The sequence below is a fragment of the Panicum virgatum genome, chromosome 4N (genome assembly GCF_016808335.1).
Source record: "Panicum virgatum strain AP13 chromosome 4N, P.virgatum_v5, whole genome shotgun sequence".
Taxonomy (NCBI): domain Eukaryota; kingdom Viridiplantae; phylum Streptophyta; class Magnoliopsida; order Poales; family Poaceae; genus Panicum; species Panicum virgatum.
The window spans coordinates 50,233,514-50,254,525 of NC_053148.1; the positions used below are offsets into that span (position 1 = coordinate 50,233,514).

The 21,012-nt window shown below is 46.1% G+C and overlaps 3 protein-coding genes and 1 pseudogene across 3 annotated transcripts; all 4 read right to left on the minus strand.

Annotated features, from left to right (window-relative positions):
* Positions 1–38: 38 nt before the first annotated feature.
* LOC120668921 (sucrose synthase 7-like) lies at positions 39–4,272 on the minus strand. The gene is made up of 16 exons (XM_039948731.1): positions 4,113–4,272; positions 3,892–4,024; positions 3,663–3,817; positions 3,368–3,563; positions 3,142–3,260; positions 2,735–3,047; positions 2,477–2,653; positions 2,281–2,397; positions 2,022–2,188; positions 1,713–1,937; positions 1,299–1,620; positions 936–1,180; positions 709–847; positions 511–602; positions 388–411; positions 39–282 (listed from the first exon to the last, which is right to left on the minus strand). Exons 1-16 carry the CDS (start codon positions 4,211–4,213, stop codon positions 237–239), a joined length of 2,571 nt encoding a protein of 856 aa, XP_039804665.1. The 5' UTR covers positions 4,214–4,272; the 3' UTR covers positions 39–236.
* Positions 4,273–5,037: 765 nt separating this feature from the next.
* LOC120668919 (putative disease resistance RPP13-like protein 1) lies at positions 5,038–9,353 on the minus strand. The gene is made up of 3 exons (XM_039948728.1): positions 9,155–9,353; positions 5,565–8,863; positions 5,038–5,449 (listed from the first exon to the last, which is right to left on the minus strand). Exon 2 carries the CDS (start codon positions 8,826–8,828, stop codon positions 5,589–5,591), a length of 3,240 nt encoding a protein of 1,079 aa, XP_039804662.1. The 5' UTR covers positions 8,829–8,863; positions 9,155–9,353; the 3' UTR covers positions 5,038–5,449; positions 5,565–5,588.
* A 3,066-nt stretch (positions 9,354–12,419) lies between these two features.
* On the minus strand, positions 12,420–15,471 carry LOC120668922 (uncharacterized protein At2g02148-like). The gene is made up of 8 exons (XM_039948732.1): positions 15,326–15,471; positions 15,020–15,143; positions 14,592–14,930; positions 14,351–14,513; positions 13,610–13,730; positions 13,480–13,542; positions 13,017–13,277; positions 12,420–12,716 (listed from the first exon to the last, which is right to left on the minus strand). Exons 2-8 carry the CDS (start codon positions 15,135–15,137, stop codon positions 12,615–12,617), a joined length of 1,167 nt encoding a protein of 388 aa, XP_039804666.1. The 5' UTR covers positions 15,138–15,143; positions 15,326–15,471; the 3' UTR covers positions 12,420–12,614.
* Positions 15,472–18,146: 2,675 nt separating this feature from the next.
* LOC120668923 lies at positions 18,147–20,604 on the minus strand (annotated as a pseudogene).
* Positions 20,605–21,012: the final 408 nt, after the last annotated feature.

Sequence of the window (21,012 nt, forward strand, 5' to 3'; positions counted from 1 at the left end):
CATGCCTCAATAGCTGCTGCACATTCTTGGATTCAGCATCCTTCAACCCTTTTCATATATTATCATCAGTTGCAACCATGTACACTTTCAATTCTTTACATCATCCATCTTTACAATTACAATCAACACAATGGCATCCACACCACACATGCATACACACCAATCGCTTTACAATACACTTTGGTCCGGTGTTAATGGAATTTGTGCAGCCACGAGGACCTTGGCTTCAATATGTTCTAGTCAGAAGTTGAAGATTTGTTCCCCATCAAGCTGGTCATGATCCTGAGAAAACAAGGGACCGGCATCCAACAATTAGTATTAAGGGACACTCATCATTTTGTTGGTAGGTTTGAACTTAAATCCGTGCAAGCCGGGGAGAAACCTCACCTCTGAATCCTAGTCTGTGGCTTTCTGCAGCATCCAAATTTGGAGTTGTGAAACAACAAATGGGTCAGTCAGTTGCTTCCCCGGTCTCTCTTCAGTAAAGTTCTTAAGAGTGGGCACACTTGCCTTTCTTTCGGTTTTACTACTGTCATTGTACTTGGCCCTGTGCTTGCTGGGGCTTGCGGTGGATGTTCATATACTCTTGGTACCGTCTTTGCCTGCACCAATGATAACATCTTTCATCAGATATCTCCTATACTAGAGTCTTGATGATCGTAGCACTGTCGCTGTTCCATCAGATAACCAAATTACTTCTCAACTCACCAGATTCCTGAACTGAAGATTGTAGAACATCTGCAGGTAACGCTGTTTAGCAATCCTCTCTCCCTTGTTCAGGGTCTTCCAGAAGCCATAAGTTGAACCCATGTTCAGGACTTTAGTTGCATAAATCTTCCATGTGTAGCTGTCATCATGTATAACGCATGTTTAGTTTTTTTCCCCCATCAGATGCATCCAAGAGATAGTAAGTCACGTCATGCTATGGCACCTACCATTCGTAGATGCGCTGAAGCCCAGCAGTGGACACCTTGTTCCAGTAGCTTGGGTCTTCCTTGCACTTTTGGAAGAAATCTGCAATCTTGTTGCTTGCCTCCCTGCCGTTCATGGGGTTTATGTGGAAACCGGAGACACCATCCACAATGATCTCTGCCGGTCCTCCCAGATTTGTTGCGAAGGTTGTTAAGCCGCAGTTCATCGCCTCAATCACTGTCAGCCCAAATGCTTCGTAAAGTGCAGGCTGTAACCATAGTAGACATTATATTAAAAGGTTAGAGTTGAGTTTCATTCTCTACAGATTTCATAATTGGAAATGTATTGCTCATGATCCCCTAAACAGCATATAAGCTATTACATACCTGAACAAATGCACCCTTTGTATCGGCAATGCAACGGTACAGCTCACCGTTGCGGACACGGTCAGTCTGTGCCTTGATCCAGCGGATCTGTCCTTTCAGCTGGTACTTGTCGATCAGGTTGTGCATTTTGTTGATCTCTTCTATCTCCTCCCGGTCCTTGGACTGGGACGCGTCCAGCAGGCCAGCGACGACAACAAGGTTTACCAGGTCCCTCAGCTTCTTGTTCTGGCCATACCACTCCACTAGTCCAGTGATGTTCTTTACCTTGTCCAGCCTTGCCATTGAGAAGATGATTGGCTTGTTTCTGTCTGCTAGATACCCTCTGATTTGATGCAGCACAGCAATTAGCAAATCGGTTCAATGAAAAAGATTTTGTGTCTTTCAGGAAAATAAAACGAAAAAGAGTAAACTTACATGTGTTCATCAGTGTCCTGCTTGCTGTAGAGCAACTCCTCAATCTGTGGGTGTAAATCTGTCAGCCGCTTCTGCTTCTGAGTGAAGGGGAAGTAGATGGACTGGTCAGCACCGGGTGCAGCAATGTTGAACTTTGGATCAAAGACGTTGATGCCCGTGGCGTAGCGGCAAAGCCCCGGCATTGTGAACGCGTAGTGGTGCTCATATTGGCCTGGCTTCTCTTTGCTGCACCATGTGTTCATGTTTCAGGCTTCTAGTATAAACTAGCTGTCAGTGTTCTGAAGATACAATGAGATTCATTATACTAACCTTCCAGCGATTTCTTGGTACGTGCTGGTGATGATAAAGTCACTGGTGTTCATGGCAATCATATCAGCAGTGAATTGGCACGAGAAGTGGTACTTCTGGTCTAGATCTCTCCACTTGACATCTGAATCTTCATACTTTGTCTTCTCCAGAGCGTGTGCAATTGTCCCCTGTCAGTAAGAACATTTTCTGTGTCATACCAAATTTTCTTTGATAGCACAAGTAATCTTGCGAGACTCTAATTGATGACACATGTTCTCACCTGAGTGACTCCGAGCTTGCTTGACATAAGGGACGCCACCAAGTTGCCATCGGTGTAATTGCCGATGATCAGGTCTGGCTTGCCCTCCAAAATGTCAAGAATTTTGGCACAAGAATCCTGAAATGATTATGGTGAGCAGAGCAATTTTTTAAATACTACATCCCCACATAGGCGTAAGAACTGATAGCTGGCAAACCTGGGCATATCTCTCTAGGTAAGGGTAGATGTCAAACCGGGACACCCACTGGCGCAAATCCTTGCCGTCTTCAGTCTTGAATGGCACGCGAAGTATGCTGGAATGTTTTGTGTTTTCCACTGGTTCGAGCTCCACGTTGCATTTTGTGCCCTTGGCATCTGGTATCAGTCTTGTTAGCTGCAGGAACATTATCAACCATTAGGACATCTTGATGTATATGAAGTGAGCAGATATGGATCATGACGTGATGAACTTTACCACAAGAATCTTTGGTGTTACATTCAAACCCTGCTGCTTGATTCTTTGCAGCAACTCCTCTTCAAGGGCCCTGACTTGGTCCAGGATGTAGACCACCTGACCGCCAGTATCTGGCAAGCCAAGAACTTTCTCTTGGCCAAAGTAACCGTGGATGGAGAAGACGACGATGTTGAATATGGATGGAATTCTGCTGAAAAAATTCTCCATGTTGATAGGGTCTGGCGCTTGTAGCACTTCAGAGAGGCAATTCAGTGTCTCCTTGCACCTTTCAGCAGTGTCACCCCACCCTTTCTCCAATCCCCACTCTTGAAACCTGCAACACCGTTGTTGTGTTCAGAAACCTTAGCAACATCTCATATCTAGTATTTGCAAAAGAACTTTATCTTCTTGAGATAACAATCTATCACCTTTGTTCAAACTTGGCGAATGGCGTGTATCTTGGCAGCCCGCTGACAAATACCTCAGCAAGTAGCAGTGCTGTCTGAAGCTTGTTCACCGTATCGATTGTATCATTAACCATCAGTTTCTGCATGTTCATCAGGTGATCAGGATATAACTAAAATCACTTGGTTGCTTATTTTTTACAATATATGCACAGCACCATGAAGTGGTGATCAGATCAGATCTCCTTACCTCACCACGGTAGTTTAGCGAAAGCAAATAGTCCAGCAACGGTTTCATGCTGATTTCAGGCTTCTCGCCTAGCTTTGAAGACATAAATTTGGAGATAAACTGGAGCCCGTTTCCAATGGATGATGGCAGTGTCATATGCGGCGTTGAGAGGTCAAGAGCACCGAAATCGACTTCCAGTGAGTTGTCATCCTTTGCCCTGAAAATTCAGATAAGAAGACATACAGTTTCAGTTGGCACCAATAAATCTGTGATCAATGTAAAGGCTCCTGGTATGAGATTGGTGAAGAATACACACCAGTTCTCGTCATATAATGTCTCCTTGAACTTGAGGTATTCAGACGGTGTAATTCCTTCGACGGACAGATCGTCGGAATGAACTTTGACAAACTCCCAGATGCCAGGATTCATCCTGACAGCAAATGCAACATAGGGTGGTAGCACCACTGCTTCCTGCAGAGAGGAGCTATGCTAGTTAATCTTCGCTGCAGACGAGCAGTGCACATTTCAATGCGGGATGAGATTACCTGTGTCGAACAAATAATGTAACCGAGGAAGCCTTCAACAAGCTTTTCCTTCTCGACTTTGTCATCCAATGATTTCTCCAGCTCTTGTATTAGCTGCTGGTTCTTCAAGAGCCTCTTTCCCTTGGACACATACCTGAAACATCGTCGCACAAAATTTTATTACAAATGCAAATGAAATCCTCTGAATCCATCGATGATGCCTTCTTTTAAACTGGGTTTACCTCTGGAAGCATCTCTTCATCTGGTACCGGCTTTGCCTTAGCGCATCCGGCATGCTTTCTGCGATGCTGTCCGTCCTCTTGAAACTGGGCTTGGACGCCATCCTGGCTTGGAAACAAAGAAGGTGGACAGGGATGCTATGGAGGAAGGATGCTGTGAAGCTGTGACTGGCTGGGCATTGATGGACAGCAATTTATAGAAGAGAGCATAAAACATTAGTCTCTTGACAAGATTTTCTTTTTGTGGACGCCAGCTGGAAATGGAAGATGGCGCGCAGGGGAGAAAGCACATTGATTTGCTTGGGGGAAGTTATGCTGAAGAAACATACAAGGCAAGAAAGGCATGGACACCAACGCCGTATCATTGCAAGATTCCTTGGATTAATTTTATACCATACATTCTCCCTTCCATGAGCTTGTGACACTATAAAGGGAAAGAAACGGAACTTCTTCAAGGTTACAAGCAATTAGTACAACAAGTTTACCTCGCTGGAAAGTCTAACAAGGTTGGATTTGGATAACTTGCGTATGAAAACAATGTACCACTCATCCTGAACATAATAGTTTAGGCTTAGCATTTAATCCCAGATTTAAACACATGACAAGTGGTGTTGTATATAGCTTCAAGGTGTTTTTCAGTTGAATCTGACCTGCACATTTTTATTACATTTGGCATGATACCAGTTATTTTGCTTGTAAAAGTTCCAGCCACAGCGACCATGCAGCAACTTGAGAAATAAGCTACTTTCTGTTGATTATGGGCACAACACTTTTTATTCTGATTTGCCACACTGCAGCTTACAGATACATGTAAAAGGTCTATTTGTTGTGCTATAGCACACAGAATTTAGACCGAAGCTTGTTGAATGTGGATAGTAAATTCTGGAAGCATTCACGGGGACTGGTTAACTGTAAAACAAAAAAATCATATTTTTGAGCCAGGAAAAAAGGCCTTGTAATTAACCGCCAATACTTTGTGCTCAAAGTCAAAATCCATCAAACCCAATGGTTACAATTTACAGACCACCATAACCAGGAAATCGAAAAGAATTACACATTGAGTCCTGGGGAAGGATACCCAGAGGTCAAGGAAACGTGAGCATCTCCAGATTGATTCACCTGAAAAGAGAGAACCATACTTCTCCTCAGGGCTCCCCAAATCATCATACCATTTCCATTACATACATCGGTAGAGTGGTAAAAACAAAAGGCCCGCAAAACAATTGCAAACTCATGGATCAATCGCGATCAAAATACAAGCTCTTCGATATAAACACAAACTCCAGGAACAATCGATAGGGACAACTGAAACGTGTGGCTGTACCAAAACAAACCAGTGTCTGCAGGGAATAAGGAACACAAAATACATGTGTGAGCTGCTGTTATAACCATAAACATATAATGAGGCATTTTTATACAGGATGAGCAAGATTCTGAAGGGTTTAAGGAATATACCATGCAAGGATTTACAGAATTGCTTCATTCTTCAGACTGGGCATTTGTTTCATAGATGCGACGGTTCTTGTTGTACCGAATGTACCTCTTGCCATCACAGCTTATGATGCGGACCTCAGGGATCTGCTGGACGATGTTCCAGTTCTTGCCACCATCCAGGCAGCTCCTAAGTAACGAAAGGCTGCACTGCAACTCAAACCTTCGCAGGCCTTTGCACTTTTGAATCAGTAGTTCCAGCCACCGTGGGAAGGCAATGCTCCAGAAGATGATTAGCTCTTCAAAATAAAATGTCTCAGTGGATGGGGGGAACACAAGTCTGAGGTGCTGCAGCGCATCAAGGCCTGCAACATGCTTCAGCTTTGAGCAGTCATCAATAATGAGGGAACGAAGCATGGGCAGGTTGGAAATCCTCTGAAGCGCCTTGTTATCTTTGAGATGGAGCTCATCAGACAGGTTTGGCAGGTCCCTGATTTCTGTTAGGCTATATGCACCTTCCACATGAAGTTCACTCAGTGCCACGTGCTTTAGGCCTTCTGGTAGAGCTTTCAGTTTTGGACAGGACTGTATGTGCAGTGACTTCAGACGAGGTAACAGTACCTGGGTCTCTTCCACAGTTAATGACCACTCTTCCAGTTTCTTCATGTTCCTGAGCTTCAAAACCTCAAGCTTGGGGAATGAAGTGCCTGATGAAATTACAGTAGTTCCCAGGAATTCCGAACCAATAGTGACAATTGAGTCTGCATTTGAGATGTGTAGGGACTGGAGTTGGTTCAGGAGGCCAAGTGAAGGTAGTTTAGTGCATGACATGCAGTTTTCAAGATCCAAAAACACAAGGCTGGGGAAGGAGGTTCCTAGCTTGGGACCTTTTATCCAACTTGGGAACCTTACTCCTTTGTAGTTCTTGATAACTAGCTTCTCGATGCTCTTGGGTGGGGTGAGCTCATTCCATATCTTTTCACTGGCTTCGGCCGATTCCTCTCCGCTGCATTGGCCATTGCTTACTTCCTGTTCTTCGTTCTCTTCTTTCCCTGTTTCACCTTTGTTCTCTTGGCTCTCCTGTTCTTCTTTCTGTTGCTGTTCTTCTATTACAGGTGCTTGCTCAGAGAGGTATAGATCCTTCAGAAATGGCTTGTTTGCAAGTGCAGTAGCACATGAAGAAGCCCTATCCAAACTCTCTATGTGAAGGTGCCTTAATTCTGACAAAGCTTTAAGGTCATCTAAGTCACAACCCTCAGGTCCATTGTTGTCATGACCGATGATTAGACCAGACAGATAATTGAGATGCTTCAGTTCACCGACACCCTTTGGTACATAGCTTAGGGAAGTTCCTTCGAGATGAAGGCATCTAAGCTCTAGCAACGCCTTGATGGACCAAGGAAGTCTCTGTAATCTTTGGCAACCTTGAAGGCTCAAGGTCTGCAAGTTCATAAGAAATCCAATGGAAGAAGGTATATCTCTGACCTCAGTTCCACCAAGATTGAGGTATCTCAAATGCACCAAGTTGCCAATGGACTTCGGGAGGGCCTCTATTGCTGTCTTGCTCAAATCTAATACACGCAAGCATGGAGCTGACTCGACCAGACTATCTATTGCTCTGACATTTGGGCTTTTGAAGAGCATCACTGACCTTATGCTCATCTGCTGCTTCAGTGAAATTGGATCCTCCAAGCTGTTTTCCATGTTACACAACGTGAGATGCCGGGGCTTTGACAATGAGGTGCTCAATTTCTGCTGACCACAAATTACGATACTCTCGTCTGCTATCAAAAAGCGGGCTAGCGAGCGGAGAAAATCATGCGTTATCCAGCACTGTTCAAAATTGTCAGGATCAGGTTGTAACAAGTTTCTGCTTATTAATTCTATATAATACTCTTCAGCTGATTCTTCGAGCAACTTGTTGTCTCCGGCCTTTACAATGCCTTGAGCAATCCAATGGCGAACAAGGTCAAAGCGCTGAATGGGGCATTCTTCTGGATACAGAGAGCAATGGAGGAAACACTCCTTCAGTTCAGAAGGCAGATCGATGTAACTCATATACAGTGCTTGTGGCACTTCTGGAAGGATCGGGGGCATGGACCAAGAATCATTATTCAGGACCATCTCCCACTCAGCCTTGTTATTGCCTCTTGACCTCAGGAGGCCTGCAATGACCTTGATTGCTAGAGGATGGCCATCACATATCTCTGCAATCTTAATTCCAACATCCTTCAATGCTGCAAGCTCCTCTGAATTGCGTTCTGGATCAACTTGTTTGCACAATAATTCCCAGGCATTCTCGGTGTCCATTTTGTCAACACGGTGGACAGTTGCCTTCATGCTTGTCGCCACTTCCTCAGTCCGAGTTGTGATCAGTATTCTTCCTCTGGCCACACCATCTCCCAATGGATCTTTGAGCAGATTGTCCCATAGGCCTGCATTGTCCAAGTCATCCAGGACAATCAGAAACCTCTTTGAAAGAGCAGAACTGAGGAGGCCAAGGAGCTCCTCTCTGTTTTCTGTATCCCCGACAGTGGCACCAGCACCGGTAATGATCTTCTTCAAGAAATCTACCTCTGATAAATCATTGGACATCTTGACCCACACACAAATGGGGAAATTTTCAGTCATCCTGTCATCATTGTAGATCTCCCTAGCAAGCGTTGTCTTGCCGATCCCCACCGCACCAACAATGGCAAAGACATCCACCTTCTTCTTGCCCTCTCTAAGCATCCTTGGCACAAGGCCAGCCACGGCCTTCTGGACCTGCGACCCGGCAGCTTGCGGCTTAATCGCGTGATAACAGTTGTTACAGATGCTATTATGACTGAACCAATCCCTTTTTGCATCAGAATGCCGTGATCCAGCAGGAAGCCTGGGCATTTCCTCCTCGACTTCCCTGAGCCTGAGATCAATGTCCCTAATCGTGAATCCGATTTCATGGCGGAACTTTCGGGGGCCAGCAGGCTTGAAGCAGGAGAAGCATCGGACCTTGGGCGTGGGTGGGCGGTCGTCTTCGAGGATCTTTCCGCCCTCGACGACGCAGACATCAATGACGTCGTCAATGTCGTACATGGCATCCTTAACCTGCGCCACCCACCCGTCAACCTTGGCGGTGAGGAGCCGCCTCCGCTCCTCGTGGGAGACGATGGCGTCAATGCGCGAGAGCGTGGCAAGGAGGGCCCTGACGTCGTCCCCGACGCCGAGGGCGGCGCAGGCGTCCTGGCCGGCGAAGTCCTGCAGAGACGCCGTGCATCGCTTGACGAAGGAGTCGAGCACCATCGCCATGGAGGCCCCCTGCTTGCTCCCGGAGGTGTCGAGCCCTTGAATAAGGAAAAGTTGCAAAAAAAAATTCAGAAGAGCGCCTGCAGGGATCGGCAAAGAGGAAAAGTCTCCGGTTTTCATGGAATTTCTTAATTATTGATTTATTGGGGGATGTCGATTTCGTGGAAGCATAGCAAAATTATTGATCAAGATCAGACCAAAGAGGCAAGAAGAAAAAAATGATAATCGATGAGATCAAGGGAGCAGCTTGCTTAAACAACAATCAACATGGAGCCGAAAAAGGAAGAGGGAACCAGAAGGCAGAAAATAATTGGGATCGATTGGCGTACCTGGAGGAAGAAGAAGGTCGAGGGCAAGCAGGAGCAGGAGGAAGAGGAAGGCGATAGGGCCTAAAGGTGGCGACAACGAATGCCACCACCTTCCTCCCCCCACCCTCCTCTCCCCTCCCCTGTCAAATGCAACGAGGAAGCACCAAGAGGCAGGAGCCTGCCCTTTTGGATCTGTCTCGGCGTCAGGGACGGCTCAACTTTGATGAGGTCCTTCTTTCAAAAAGAAAACTTTGATGAGGTCGAATTAAGAAGGTGTACTCTGTTGGGTGATCCGGACAAAAGTCAAAAACCTGAGGCCGGCCCGTTAGGCGGTTCTGTTGGGGGAAGGGAGGAGACAGAATAGCTAATGATCATTTCTTAAAAAAAATAGCTGATGATCAGCAGCTCATCTCGTCTGTGCCAACTAGTTTTGCAAGGACAGTCCTCCCCATTTAGTGAAGAGAGAGCACCAAGAGAGGCGTAACTGTAAATGATACGGAGGAACTTGCCTTTTTAGAAAGTGGTAGGCCTCTCTCTCAGCAGTCAGTAGAGAGAAAGAAAAAAATACTACTATAATAAATCTGTAATGATCTGTCACTGCAAATGACTAGTGTATATAGTCGTCAAGGCAAGGCAAGTGTGTTTATCCTCTCGCTCGTTCCCCAGCAGCTCATCTCGCCTGTGCCAACTAGTTTTGCAAGGACAGTCCTCCCCATTTAGTGAAGAGAGAGCACCAAGATAGGCGTAACTGCAAATGAAACGGAGGAACTTACCTTTTTAGAAAGTGGTAGGCCTCTCTCTCAGCAGTCAACAGAGAGAAAAGAAAAGAATGCTACTATAATAAATCTGTAATGATCTGTCACTACAAATGACTAGTGTATATAGTCAGTCAGGACAAGGCATGCGTGTTTATCCTCTCGCTCATCTCGCCTGTGCCAACTAGTTTTGCAAGGACAGTCCTCCCCATTTAGCGAAGAGAGAGCACCAAGAGGAGTGTAACTGCAAATGATACGGAGGAACTTGCCTTTTTAGAAAGTGGTAGGCCTCTCTCTCTCAGCAGTCAGCAGAGAGAAAGAAAAAAATGCTACTATAATAAATCTGTAATGATCTGTCACTACAAATGACTAGTGTATATAGTCGTCAAGGCAAGGCAAGCGTGTTTATCCTCTCGCTCGTTCCCCAGCAGCTCATCTCGCCTGTGCCAACTAGTTTTGCAAGGACAGTCCTCTCCATTTAGTAAAGAGAGAACACCAAGAGGGGCGTAACTGCAAATGAAACGGAGGAACTTACCTTTTTAGAAAGTGGTAGGCCTCTCTCTCAGCAGTCAGCAGAGAAAAGAAAAGAATGCTACTATAATAAATCTGTAATGATCTGTCACTGCAAATGACTAGTGTATATAGTCAGTCAGGACAAGGCAGGCGTGTTTATCCTTTCGCTCATCTCGCCTGTGCCAACTAGTTTTGCAAGGACAGTCCTCCCCATTTAGCGAAGAGAGAGCACCAAGAGGAGCGTAACTGCAAATGATATAGAGGAACTTGCCTTTTTAGAAAGTGGTAGGCCTCTCTCTCAGCAGTCAGCAGAGAGAAAGAAAAGAATGTTACTATAATAAATCTGTAATGATCTGTCACTGCAAATGAGTAGTGTATATAGTCAGTCAGGGCAATCTCAGCCATCCTTATCCTCTCGCTCATTCCCCATCTACAGTACTAAAGCGGGCGATTCAGGGCGACGCCGGTTTCCGGCGTCGATTCGCCTGATTCCCTGCCTCCGGTGACCGCTCCGGCGGTGAGCGGAGCGGGGAATCGGACGGATCGATGTCCGGTATAGGTTTAGCTGCTTGTTTAGGGTTGTCTAGCTAGTAGCTTAGGTGTGCCGGTGAGGTTGCCGGCGTCGGGACGGGTTGTCTGCGGACGGCACGTTACTGGCGTCGCAGACTTCATGGCGGCTTCTTTTGCTCCCGATGGTCCTTCCTGGCCCGTTGGTGAGGTTGCTTCTCCTCTAATGCTGTGGGCTCGGCGGTGGTACTGCTGTGGGCTCGGCGGTCGTCGGTGGGGAGTCTTCTTCTTCTCCGGTTTCGTCGACGGCGGCAATATGAGGTTAGTTCCCGGCGGCGCTTGTTTGGTGGGGGTCGCGCGCCACCAGTGGAATAAAGTTCTCCGGGTCTTCCTCCACCTCGTCGCCATATACTCCGGTGGCAGCGGCAGACCTGTGAAATTCGAGTTGCTCGGCTCTGTTGCTCCGGCGGGAGCTTCGGAGGGAGTCGGCCCTTGTACAGGAGTTTGGGGCCGGCACCTGCTGGCCATGTTCTCCTGGCTTTGGGACTGCGCTGCGAGCAGTCTTTCGGCGGCGGTGGTTCGAGTTGCGGCGGCTGGGCAAGTGGGCGAGAGGAAGAACCAGCAACAAAGATCCGACGGCTGATGATCGCGTATCGCGTATCTCTTGCAGCAATCCAAGGTTGGGAGTCCGATCTTTGTTCTGGAGGGCAACGGTGCGTGTTTGCTGCTGCAGCGAGTCCTACGGCTAGCGGATGAAGGCCACCAGCGAGTTCCGAGGAAGGAGAAGGACGGCACTGTTGGCGGGGGTCTCTTTGTAATTCTCGTTACTTTTAGGGACCTTTCTGCAAGAAAGAGTTGTAGTGTGCAAACACTTTTCGCATCCTTTTCTCGAAAAAAAAAAACAGGCGTGTTACGTGTACAACTAAGAAGGGTGCAGATGACAGCAAAGCCGTGTCCTTGTATGGTATGGGCGCCATGGAATCGAAGCATGGACTCAACCACCAAATTAGACCTTGGAATGAATAGGGTCAATGCATTTTGGTGACCAAAGAAAGCTTTCCTTGTACAACAGTTTGACCGATCCCATGAGGAAAGGGAACTCATTCATCCTTGGTAACTACTAACTACTAGTAGTGAATAACTAAGAGAAGCTTTTGTTTCCATCCCTGATCAGATTAAACAGCATTCTTCCTTTCTTTCTTTAGAGTCCATGATAAAACCAAGGTAATTATGAAATTGGAAAGGCCAAATGAATTGGGTAATGCTGCCGGGAGCCACAATCTGCCGACCTGTACGTGCCAACATCACACTGCACTAGTTTATTTATAAGTCCTCTCTCTTATTGCATTGCACGATCCATATGAACTAAATTATAACAATGTCGCAATCAGCATTCTTCGGTCAGTTGAGTTGCACACGACACGACTCTCTTCCAAAAGTCTCCATCAACAACGCTCCTGGTTTTGCCGTCCTTCTTTTCTAGCAGTCCAGAGAAGAGCTGGTGTCATCAATGTCGACGCAAAGTTAGGATTAAACGGTACGGTGGAGAACCAAACAATCCAGTGTTCTTATACAAGGCATGAAAAAAAAAACAGCGAATTGTTTCAACTTCAGTTCCCGAAAAGGAGCCTACTTCAAAGATGCACTAACTTCAGCAAACAGAGAATACAACACTAACAGATCTATATACACATTGATCAAGGCAGTCACATCCCTAGCCTCTTGGTGCCACACTCTGAGCAGAATTTCGATGTTGCCCTTAAATACGGGGAACCACACTCATCACAGAACTTCGCAGGGCTGGTTGGCTGAAATGAAAAATATACCATCAATGAAACGGGTAAAATAAGGTAGCATTAGATAGCACGGCAAGGCAACTGTGAATCTAGTGGAACTTCAACAGCAGCAACATGATGCAGCAAAATAAGGATTGGGACAGCACAACTTGTGTTCAATTGCTAATCTCTTGTTCAGTAATTTCAGCCAACATGACTCTTTGTGATCAAAATTACAGTTCAAGTGCAACTCACGATTAAAAAAACCCAAAGAAATTGATAAATGGTGCACCATGCAACTGCTATCGATGCTAAATGAAGAAGCTCACTCACAATAATATGCATGCGTCCTCCATGATGACCTTGTCCAACTTGCAAGCAGGATATATGCTGAGATAGATAAGCCTGCTGCTGGTGTTGGGGGTTATCTGATAGATGTGGGGCGCTTGTGCATTCATGAATGGGAGGGAACTGGGTACAATGTTGAACTTGCTGAATGGTATCATCCTCTGCTTGATGGAAAAGGTGTAAATAAGGTTGACTTTCTAGCTGTTCAATATGTCTCTTTGAAGTTGACTGATGCTGATCTTGTATCTGGAGCACAGCGAGCTATTATTAGCCGGTGAGTTGAGTTTGATTGGTAGATAAAGAAGAACAAGCCACTGACTATATTGGCACTTATATAAGAATTGCCAAACAAGGAGGGCAGCAGGCAAAATAATTTGTAAATGCACATTGCACTTATATAAGAATTGCCAAACAAGGAAGGCAGCACTGAAGTAAGTCATAAAGTTACCTCATTTGGTGGGCGGAATCCTGAAGAACAAACCAACGTTGAGTTCTCATCCTCTGCCAAAGCCTAAAAAAATTAAGCTGCTCATTTTGGCTGCAATTTTGTATTCTCTGAAGCCCAGTATTCAACTTACTCTTGTCTCAGGGATGTCAAATGCTGCCTGCGGAGAGCGCCTGAACTTATGACGGGGTGAATAGAATTTATAATCTCTTGAAGAAATAGCAACTTCACTCCGACCAGTCAATCTTTTGAACCTTCAAATTTTGGAATAAGATAAAAAGGAGATCAAAGTCATAACAGCATATCAGAGGTTCTTGTGCAAATAAAAGAACAAGAAATGGTACAAGAGAATAAGCAGAGGTTTTCCTAGAAAATAACCATATTAGAGGTTTTGGTTTTATTGAAAAAGTTTTGAATTCTTATTTGAAGTTCATTCTAAACTGAAAAATGTGAGAGCAGATGTCATGCCAAACTAATTTCAATGAATGGCCTTCAACAAGAAATCGATTCTATATATTACCATAGTTAATCTGCTTCCCCTATGGAAGCAGTTAGCTTAATGCAATATAGAACTATCCAAAATTTGCCTTCGAAATTTTTGGGCAAAATATTTGTATGGATAAATGGCCCATCACGGTTCAAAAGGAATGTTAACAACAGCATGAGGTCCAAGAACATGCAATTTTGTGAAAAAATATGCCAACACTAGAAAGATTTTGTTTGCTTGAACCGACTCACTGCCACAAAGTGAATAAGAAAAGGACAATCGTTGCAGCAAGGATAAATTCAGAAATTTCCATATACTATCCCCAGAAACCAAGCCAACCTTGCTAGAAGCAAAGGAAGCTAAGATTGTGTAAATTAGAAGTCCTACCATTCTGCATCCTCCATTCTCATATTGTCTGGTCTCTCTATGATCGCCAGTCCATTAATTACAACAAAACGAACTCTTTTTTCATCTTGTATCACAAGTTCAGGAAACTTTGTCCTAGTTGCATGCGAAGTTGCTAACTCCCTCCTCTTGAAGCTGCAAGTGCCTATACATCGAATCAAACTTAAGAACATAACATCAGCTAATGATGTACTGAGTAAAGGTTTATGATGAGCCATCATACCTTTCTTCGGGAACCTTTGAGTCAGTTTCCTGTACAAGCCACCAGAAGCTTCAAGAGCTAGCCCTATAGTCTTGTCACGGAACCCAATCAACGACGCAAGACGCACATTGACATCACTTACCAAGGTTTCGTACAAGTTTGCTATATACATCAATGGCAAAGCAAGCCTAGGGTCACCCTCATATCGAACCCCCTGTTGCTTTCTTTTGCTTGATTTATCATCGACCTGGCTACATTCCAAGCCAGAGCATTCCACCATCTCAACAACATGCTCCCTTATAAAATAATCAACAATGAGGTCCAAGAACCTAGACCTTGCCATTTCAATAGGGAGAACATCTGCAAACAAGGGGCGAACACTGTCACAGCAAAAAACTTGGGAGGGAGGGTGAAAAATGATCCAACAAAACTAAACAAAAAATTCATACCTTGAGGAGTGAGGATATCAAAAGGACTAGATGGCCTGCTGGTGTTATCAAGAGCCGATTGTTCATCATCAACTGTGACATCTTGGAGGCTCAAAGAGCTGCTATATGATCCATGCATGCAATCCTAGCAGAGAAAACAACAGTTGTTACTCGAGCCAGGGACGGACCCAGCTTAGGACATCCAAGTTAGTAGGTAGCTCAATATATTGTAACTGGATTCAGATCCGAATACAGATAGTTTTGTTAGGGTTTGGGGTGCTCCGTCTCGCACAGCACAAGGAAAGAGAAGGGGCGGGCGCGGCATACCTGGAGGATGCGCTCGTCGCCGGCAAAGGGCTGGGCCGCCGCTCGCCCAGGCGTCGCCGCCAGGGAAGATCTCGAGCAAGGCAGGAGAGAGTTTTTTTTCTCTCTCTCGGAGACAAGGGAAACGTTTAAGAAACAGAGAGAGGGGGAGGGAGGCAGGGTTAAAAAAGGGTTAATTGAATCCATGCCATTACAATTATCCGAGTTCACTGATCTGCTATTACTATTCATCATATTGGAACTGTACCATTACAATTTCAAAACTCTCCGAAACATGCCATTACATACCCCTTCAACGTGTTTCTCAAAATTTATTGACCAAAATATCCCCAGCCTTCAACGTGCCGCTGTGGCCAGGCCGCCGCGAGGCTCGGCGACTCCGTTGGCCGGCCACCGCGAGCCAGGCCGCCGCAGCTGTGCCCGCCCACAGGCCGCCGCTCGCCGAGCTCGAGCTCGTGCCAGCCCGCCGCCGGCTCGCCAGGCCCCCTCGCCGGAGCGCCGGGGGGGAAGGTAGGGAGCCGCGAGGGAGGGCGCCGGCGATGGAGGGTGCCGTCTCGCGGGCCCGTCGCCTCCCTGCCGGCACGCCGTCCTGCTGGATTCCTCCTTGCTGCCGGCGTCGTCCCTCGTCCGCCATGGCTGCCGCCGTGCCTGCAGGGGGCCTCCTGGGCGTCGTGCCGCCGGCGGGGCTGCTGCGGCTGGCCTGGGGTGCTCACCGCCCGCAGGAAGCCCGGCAGTGACCTGGGCGCCGTGCCGCCGGGGGGGGAGGCGGGTGCATGGGGGTGCTCTAGCCCCGCGGCTAGCAGCGGAGATAGAGAGGAGGGAGAGGGAGATGAGAGGAGGAGGAAGAAGAAGATCGGGGGTATTTTGGTCCATAAAATTTAAAAAACACAGCGAAAGGGTATGTAGTGACATGGTTCGGAGATTTGTGAAATTGTAATGACATGGTTCCAATATGATGAATTGTAATGGTATATCAGTGAACTCGGAAAATTGTAATGGCATGGATTCAATTAGCCCGTTAAAAAACCCATGGGGGCCGGTTCCGGCTTCGGCCGGTACCCAACCGGTCCAAATTCAAAATTCAAATTTGAATTTAAAAATTAAAAAATTCCTAAAAATACGTTAAGGTGCGACGAATATAATAGTGTCAAATTTTCTAAAAAAATTCATTCATTTAGTATAGTTTGCGGGTATTTGAAGTTAAATCAAAAAAGAAAAAGGAAAAAAATAGGCTGGCCCATTAAGGCCCACCGCATATGGCGACCGGTAAACCGGTCAAACCGGTCAGAACCAGTTACACATGTGATTTTGAATTTGGATTTGAATTCAACCGGTTTTCACCGATTTCCGGTCAAACCTGTCCGGTAAACTGCTACCGGAGGGCGGCGGTTTGATCGGACCGGTCGGGAAAAAAACCCTAGAGGGAGAAGCCGAGGAGATGAACCTGAGCCCTGAGCTGGAGCTGTCAATGAGCCGATCTCGAGCGAGCCTGCCACCTCAAGCTGGAGAGCATCCCGAACCGAGCGGCATGTGAGCCAAGGTCCAAAGAAGAGCATCCTTGACTTGAAGGCTGAAAGATGACACTGATGAAGGTATTGGGAGTTAATGTACTTTCATAATTCTTATTTTATATAAAAAATATGTTAATTATATAACCGTAGAGAATACTCTGATTAAGAGTTCCAACATGAGTACACAAATGAAAGATTACATCATATGACTGCCATTACTAACGATTATATATTACGGTCTCGTGCTATTTTACTTTTACCACTTGCGCTATAGTACGTGTGCGCGTAGTGTTTGTTGACGAAAAGATACTTTATTTATGTATCCATATTATTTGTTTTGATCATGGCATGCATAAAGTTGAACTATTTCTTTATTTATTTTGCTAGCAGGCATATTACTCCAATCATGCACGTACGGAGCCTAATTCATCTATGGTATTTCAGACATTTATTTATTAGTTTATATATACCTGACGTAAAAGTGATCATGTCAGTAGAGCATATATATATACTCCGAGATGGTGCTCTTTCTCTAACATTTCATTTCACTTGAAGTACTAATTTATCTGTGTTTCCATTAGCTACGTGCATAGATACTTTTATATGGTCCTATTTGAGACGTTGCTTTTCCGCGAAAAAGCGAATTAAACCTGCCAAACACTTTGAGCTGGACACGCGTTCGCGGCCCGCTTGCAACAGCAGATCGCGGGATTTGAATTGGGCAATGGAAAATCGCAAAAGCGACTTCCGAGCCGCATTACGCTTATAAGCGCCGCATTTTTTGGCACGCAGTCCCAAACAGAGCCACACTCTGTTCGTTTGGCTTATCAACCAACCAGCCAGCAGTATTGTTCTCTCATACTAAATCAGCACCAGCCATCAGCTACCAGCCAGTTAGCAGTATTGTTCTCTCATAATAAATCAGCACCGGCCATCAGCCATAGCCAAACGAACATAGCATTCCATCAGCTGCTAAAGAGAGCCAATAGCTCTTTGACTATAATGGATGAGCGGTGCTTTGGGCGGGGGCTCTCCTCTGACCTCTGTCAATCTCTCTCTGATCCATCCTGTATTTATACAACCTAACCAAAGTACCACACGTTAGAGGCTAGCTCAGACTGTGAGGTCCATGGCCATGTATTGCCTGACAAATGGGCCACACATGAAGCTATTAACAGATCGCAGGAAACTTAACCCTTTTTTGACCAGGCAATTAACAGAGCTAGATAGACTAGTAACATCCAAAAACTGTCTTCTACCAAGTAGGATTAGTAGATATCAATCATTTGAGCACAGTTTTGTGGGTGCCCAAGTGTGGGAAAGCACATTCCATTCCCTGCTCAAGATCAACACACACCATATCTTTAACGTCTTTCTCTCCAGTAACATCAAAGTTGTATCCGAAACCAGTACCACGCTAGATCATGTTCCCGCATGCATGGCGTCTTACACAAGGGAATAATGCACACATCTAGGTGGCATGTGATTGCGAGGCACGAGCCCGTGCCGCGGTCGCTCTCTCCAAGGCCTTGAGCCTGTTAGCCTCCATGCGCGCCCTCTGCTCCTCGGTCAGCTCAATTTTCGCCCGCTTGCTGCTGCCTGCTTCGTCCTGCTGCTTCTGCGTCTTGCCTGCATCAGCATCATGCGAGCTCGCTTCTTTTCGAGCCAAGGGCTCTGAAGCCTCTTTATTGGATCCCTCTCCAGCTGCAGCTGGGATCCGGGGCTCCTGTTGAGCAGTTTACCCAAGTCAAGTGAAAGAGCATAGCGGACTGTATAGTAGCTTATGCCTTGTGTAACGCTTACAAAAATTTAGGGGACAAATACTTACATCTGCTGCTTTTTCATAGATTTCATCAAGCAAATCTTCTTGCATTAGATCCACATCATTGTTCTCCATCGGTGGATCCATGAAATCTTCGTGTGTTGGGTCGGTGGCATGATTATCTTCAGTCCCTAAGAATGGGTCTTCAGGTGCAGTTCCATCTGCAGGAGACCTTAGACTATCACTATCACGGGAGCAGACATTGAAGGAAAATGCAGTTGTAATGAAACTTTAAACAAGTAATGCATGCTAAGTAGCTGTTTTTGTTTTGTAAGTAACACATCGACCCTTATTATGCCAAAATTCAAGGTTCACAAAGGACAGAGTTGGAGGCTCTGTCTTGGAGAGAACAGAGACGAGCGACAAACCACTCAATAATGGGCACCATCTCCCTACCCTATATCACCAGACTCCAACCATCCACCCGATGCATGCACGCTGTTAACAAAACAAAGAGCTCATACCAGGTCCACCTGCTGGCGTGACTTCTTCAACTGGTGCCTCGTGCAGCACTGTAGGATCCCCTCCTCTGGCAACCCTGTCCCTTAGTTCAGAAATGCATCTCTAAGGAACAATGTAAACAAAGGAACACACAGGTCAGAAATAACAAGGTTATGGCAAGGTTCAAGGAGAAAGAAAATACATCTTCCTGGTGAGAATGGCCTTTGTGCGTGTTAACAGTGTATATATGGCTTGTAACTAGCTTATTTTGGCGAAAAACAAATCAATGCATGAGAACTGAAATCGCTTGGTTTGAAAGCTTAGCAATCAACGGATTTCGCAATTGAAAGCGCTTGAAAGATTCTTTAAAATAAAGAAAGAAAAGTTCAATGGCATGTTCTACAGAAGCATACCATTCTACAGCAAGAACAGAAAGATTTATCCCTCGCAAAAAGAAAAGGAACAAATAGATCGATGGGAGCGAATCTGTGCGGGCAGCCATGGCATGGTAAGAAGCATAACAAGTGCTTTTCTCTTAAGGTGTTGGTTGTCCTCAACATTAATGAGATGTCCATTTCAAATTTTCAATATGCAGCTATGGTCTAGCTTTTCGCTATCTTTCTTGCAGCAGTGCTTGAAATCCATCATTCATCATGTTTATAATTGTGTAACGGCTAGCAAAGAGTGGTCGGCAACAAGCAATAACGATTCCTTTTGATAGTGCCACCTAGAGTCTTAGAGATAGAGATAGAGGTTAAATAAAACAAATAATTTCCTATCTTGTATCGTGTTACAAAGTTTCTACGCTAATGCCATGGTAAATTGAGCTGATCATTCTGTTTCTCGCTAGTATGTCGATTTTATTTGTGATGATAGATGGAGCACTTACCCTGACACGGTTGGTGGCCCCCACTTTCTCAAGTTTGCGCACAAACTGTTCAAAGGAGTAGTAAGGGATCAAGCGAGAGTGCCAGTCCGTGTAGAGCTTGATGAGATTACCAAGGTCCTCCACCTGGCGTGGCATGCAATAAATAAATGTATGTAGGGAGATGAGGATGCCAAATTGGTACCTGAGTAAGCAAGCACACGTACAGTAGATGGGCACTAATATCGAACCGAAGCCAAGGAATGGTACGAAAAAAATAGAAAGAAGAAGAGAAAATTGGGTACCTCGTGGCCTGGTCGGGCGCGGGGCTTGAATGCCTTGGGGAAGTATCGGATGACGAAGCCGATGCCATCGTCGGAGAGGAGCAGGTCGGGGGTGAGCTTGGGGCGCGTGGCCCGCTCCTTCTTCTTCTTCTTATTCTCGGCGCTGGCGTCCCCCTCGGGCGGTGCCGGCGCGGAGGCTGGATGTGGCCTGGGCTTGGCGTTGGGGTAGGAGGAGGCGAAGCGGGAGCGGTTGGTGGCTTGGTCGGCGGAGGCAGAGGGGCGGGTGCGGAAGGGCAGTCGCGGGACCAATGGCCCGGGCGGCCGCACTTGAAGCAGCCAGTGGGCGCCGCCGCAGCCATGGGGGAGGAGGGAGGGGTGGAGTCGATCTGAATCTGATGCGGGGAGGGGGAAGGGGAAGGGGGAAAAAAGTGTGGGTTTTGGCGGGAGACAGGAGGCGTGCTGCGCCAAACTGCTAGGGTTTGGCTGGTGGAGTGGTGGTGGTGGGCTGCTAATGCCATGTTCTCTTCTCCTTTCTTTCGGATTAAATCAGCCCCAAAGCCAAGGACTTTCACCCGAAAAAGGAAAAAATAGAGCATTCCGAGAATTGAACTCGTGACCTCTCGCACCCTAAGCGAGAATCATACCACCAGACCAAATGCCCTGATGTTATTTGGCTTTTCTACTCCACTACTTATAATATATGTTCCGCAACGCGCAACCGAGCCCAAATCATGAAGATCGTCAATTGCAATGCAAGTAATTATATA

Coding starts and splice junctions, on each gene's coding strand:
- LOC120668922 (XM_039948732.1), bottom strand. CDS start 15,137: ATGCATGGATCATATAGCAGCTCTTTGAGCCTCCAAGATGTCACAGTT. Junction 13,543..13,609: donor TTGACATCCCTGAGACAAGA/GTAAGTTGAATA, acceptor TAATTTTTTTAG/GCTTTGGCAGAGGATGAGAA. Junction 12,717..13,016: donor GAGGACGCATGCATATTATT/GTGAGTGAGCTT, acceptor TTTTCATTTCAG/CCAACCAGCCCTGCGAAGTT.
- LOC120668921 (XM_039948731.1), bottom strand. CDS start 4,213: ATGGCGTCCAAGCCCAGTTTCAAGAGGACGGACAGCATCGCAGAAAGC. Junction 1,181..1,298: donor CAAAGGGTGCATTTGTTCAG/GTATGTAATAGC, acceptor CTATGGTTACAG/CCTGCACTTTACGAAGCATT. Junction 283..387: donor CCACAGACTAGGATTCAGAG/GTGAGGTTTCTC, acceptor TTGTTTTCTCAG/GATCATGACCAGCTTGATGG.
- LOC120668919 (XM_039948728.1), bottom strand. CDS start 8,828: ATGGCGATGGTGCTCGACTCCTTCGTCAAGCGATGCACGGCGTCTCTG.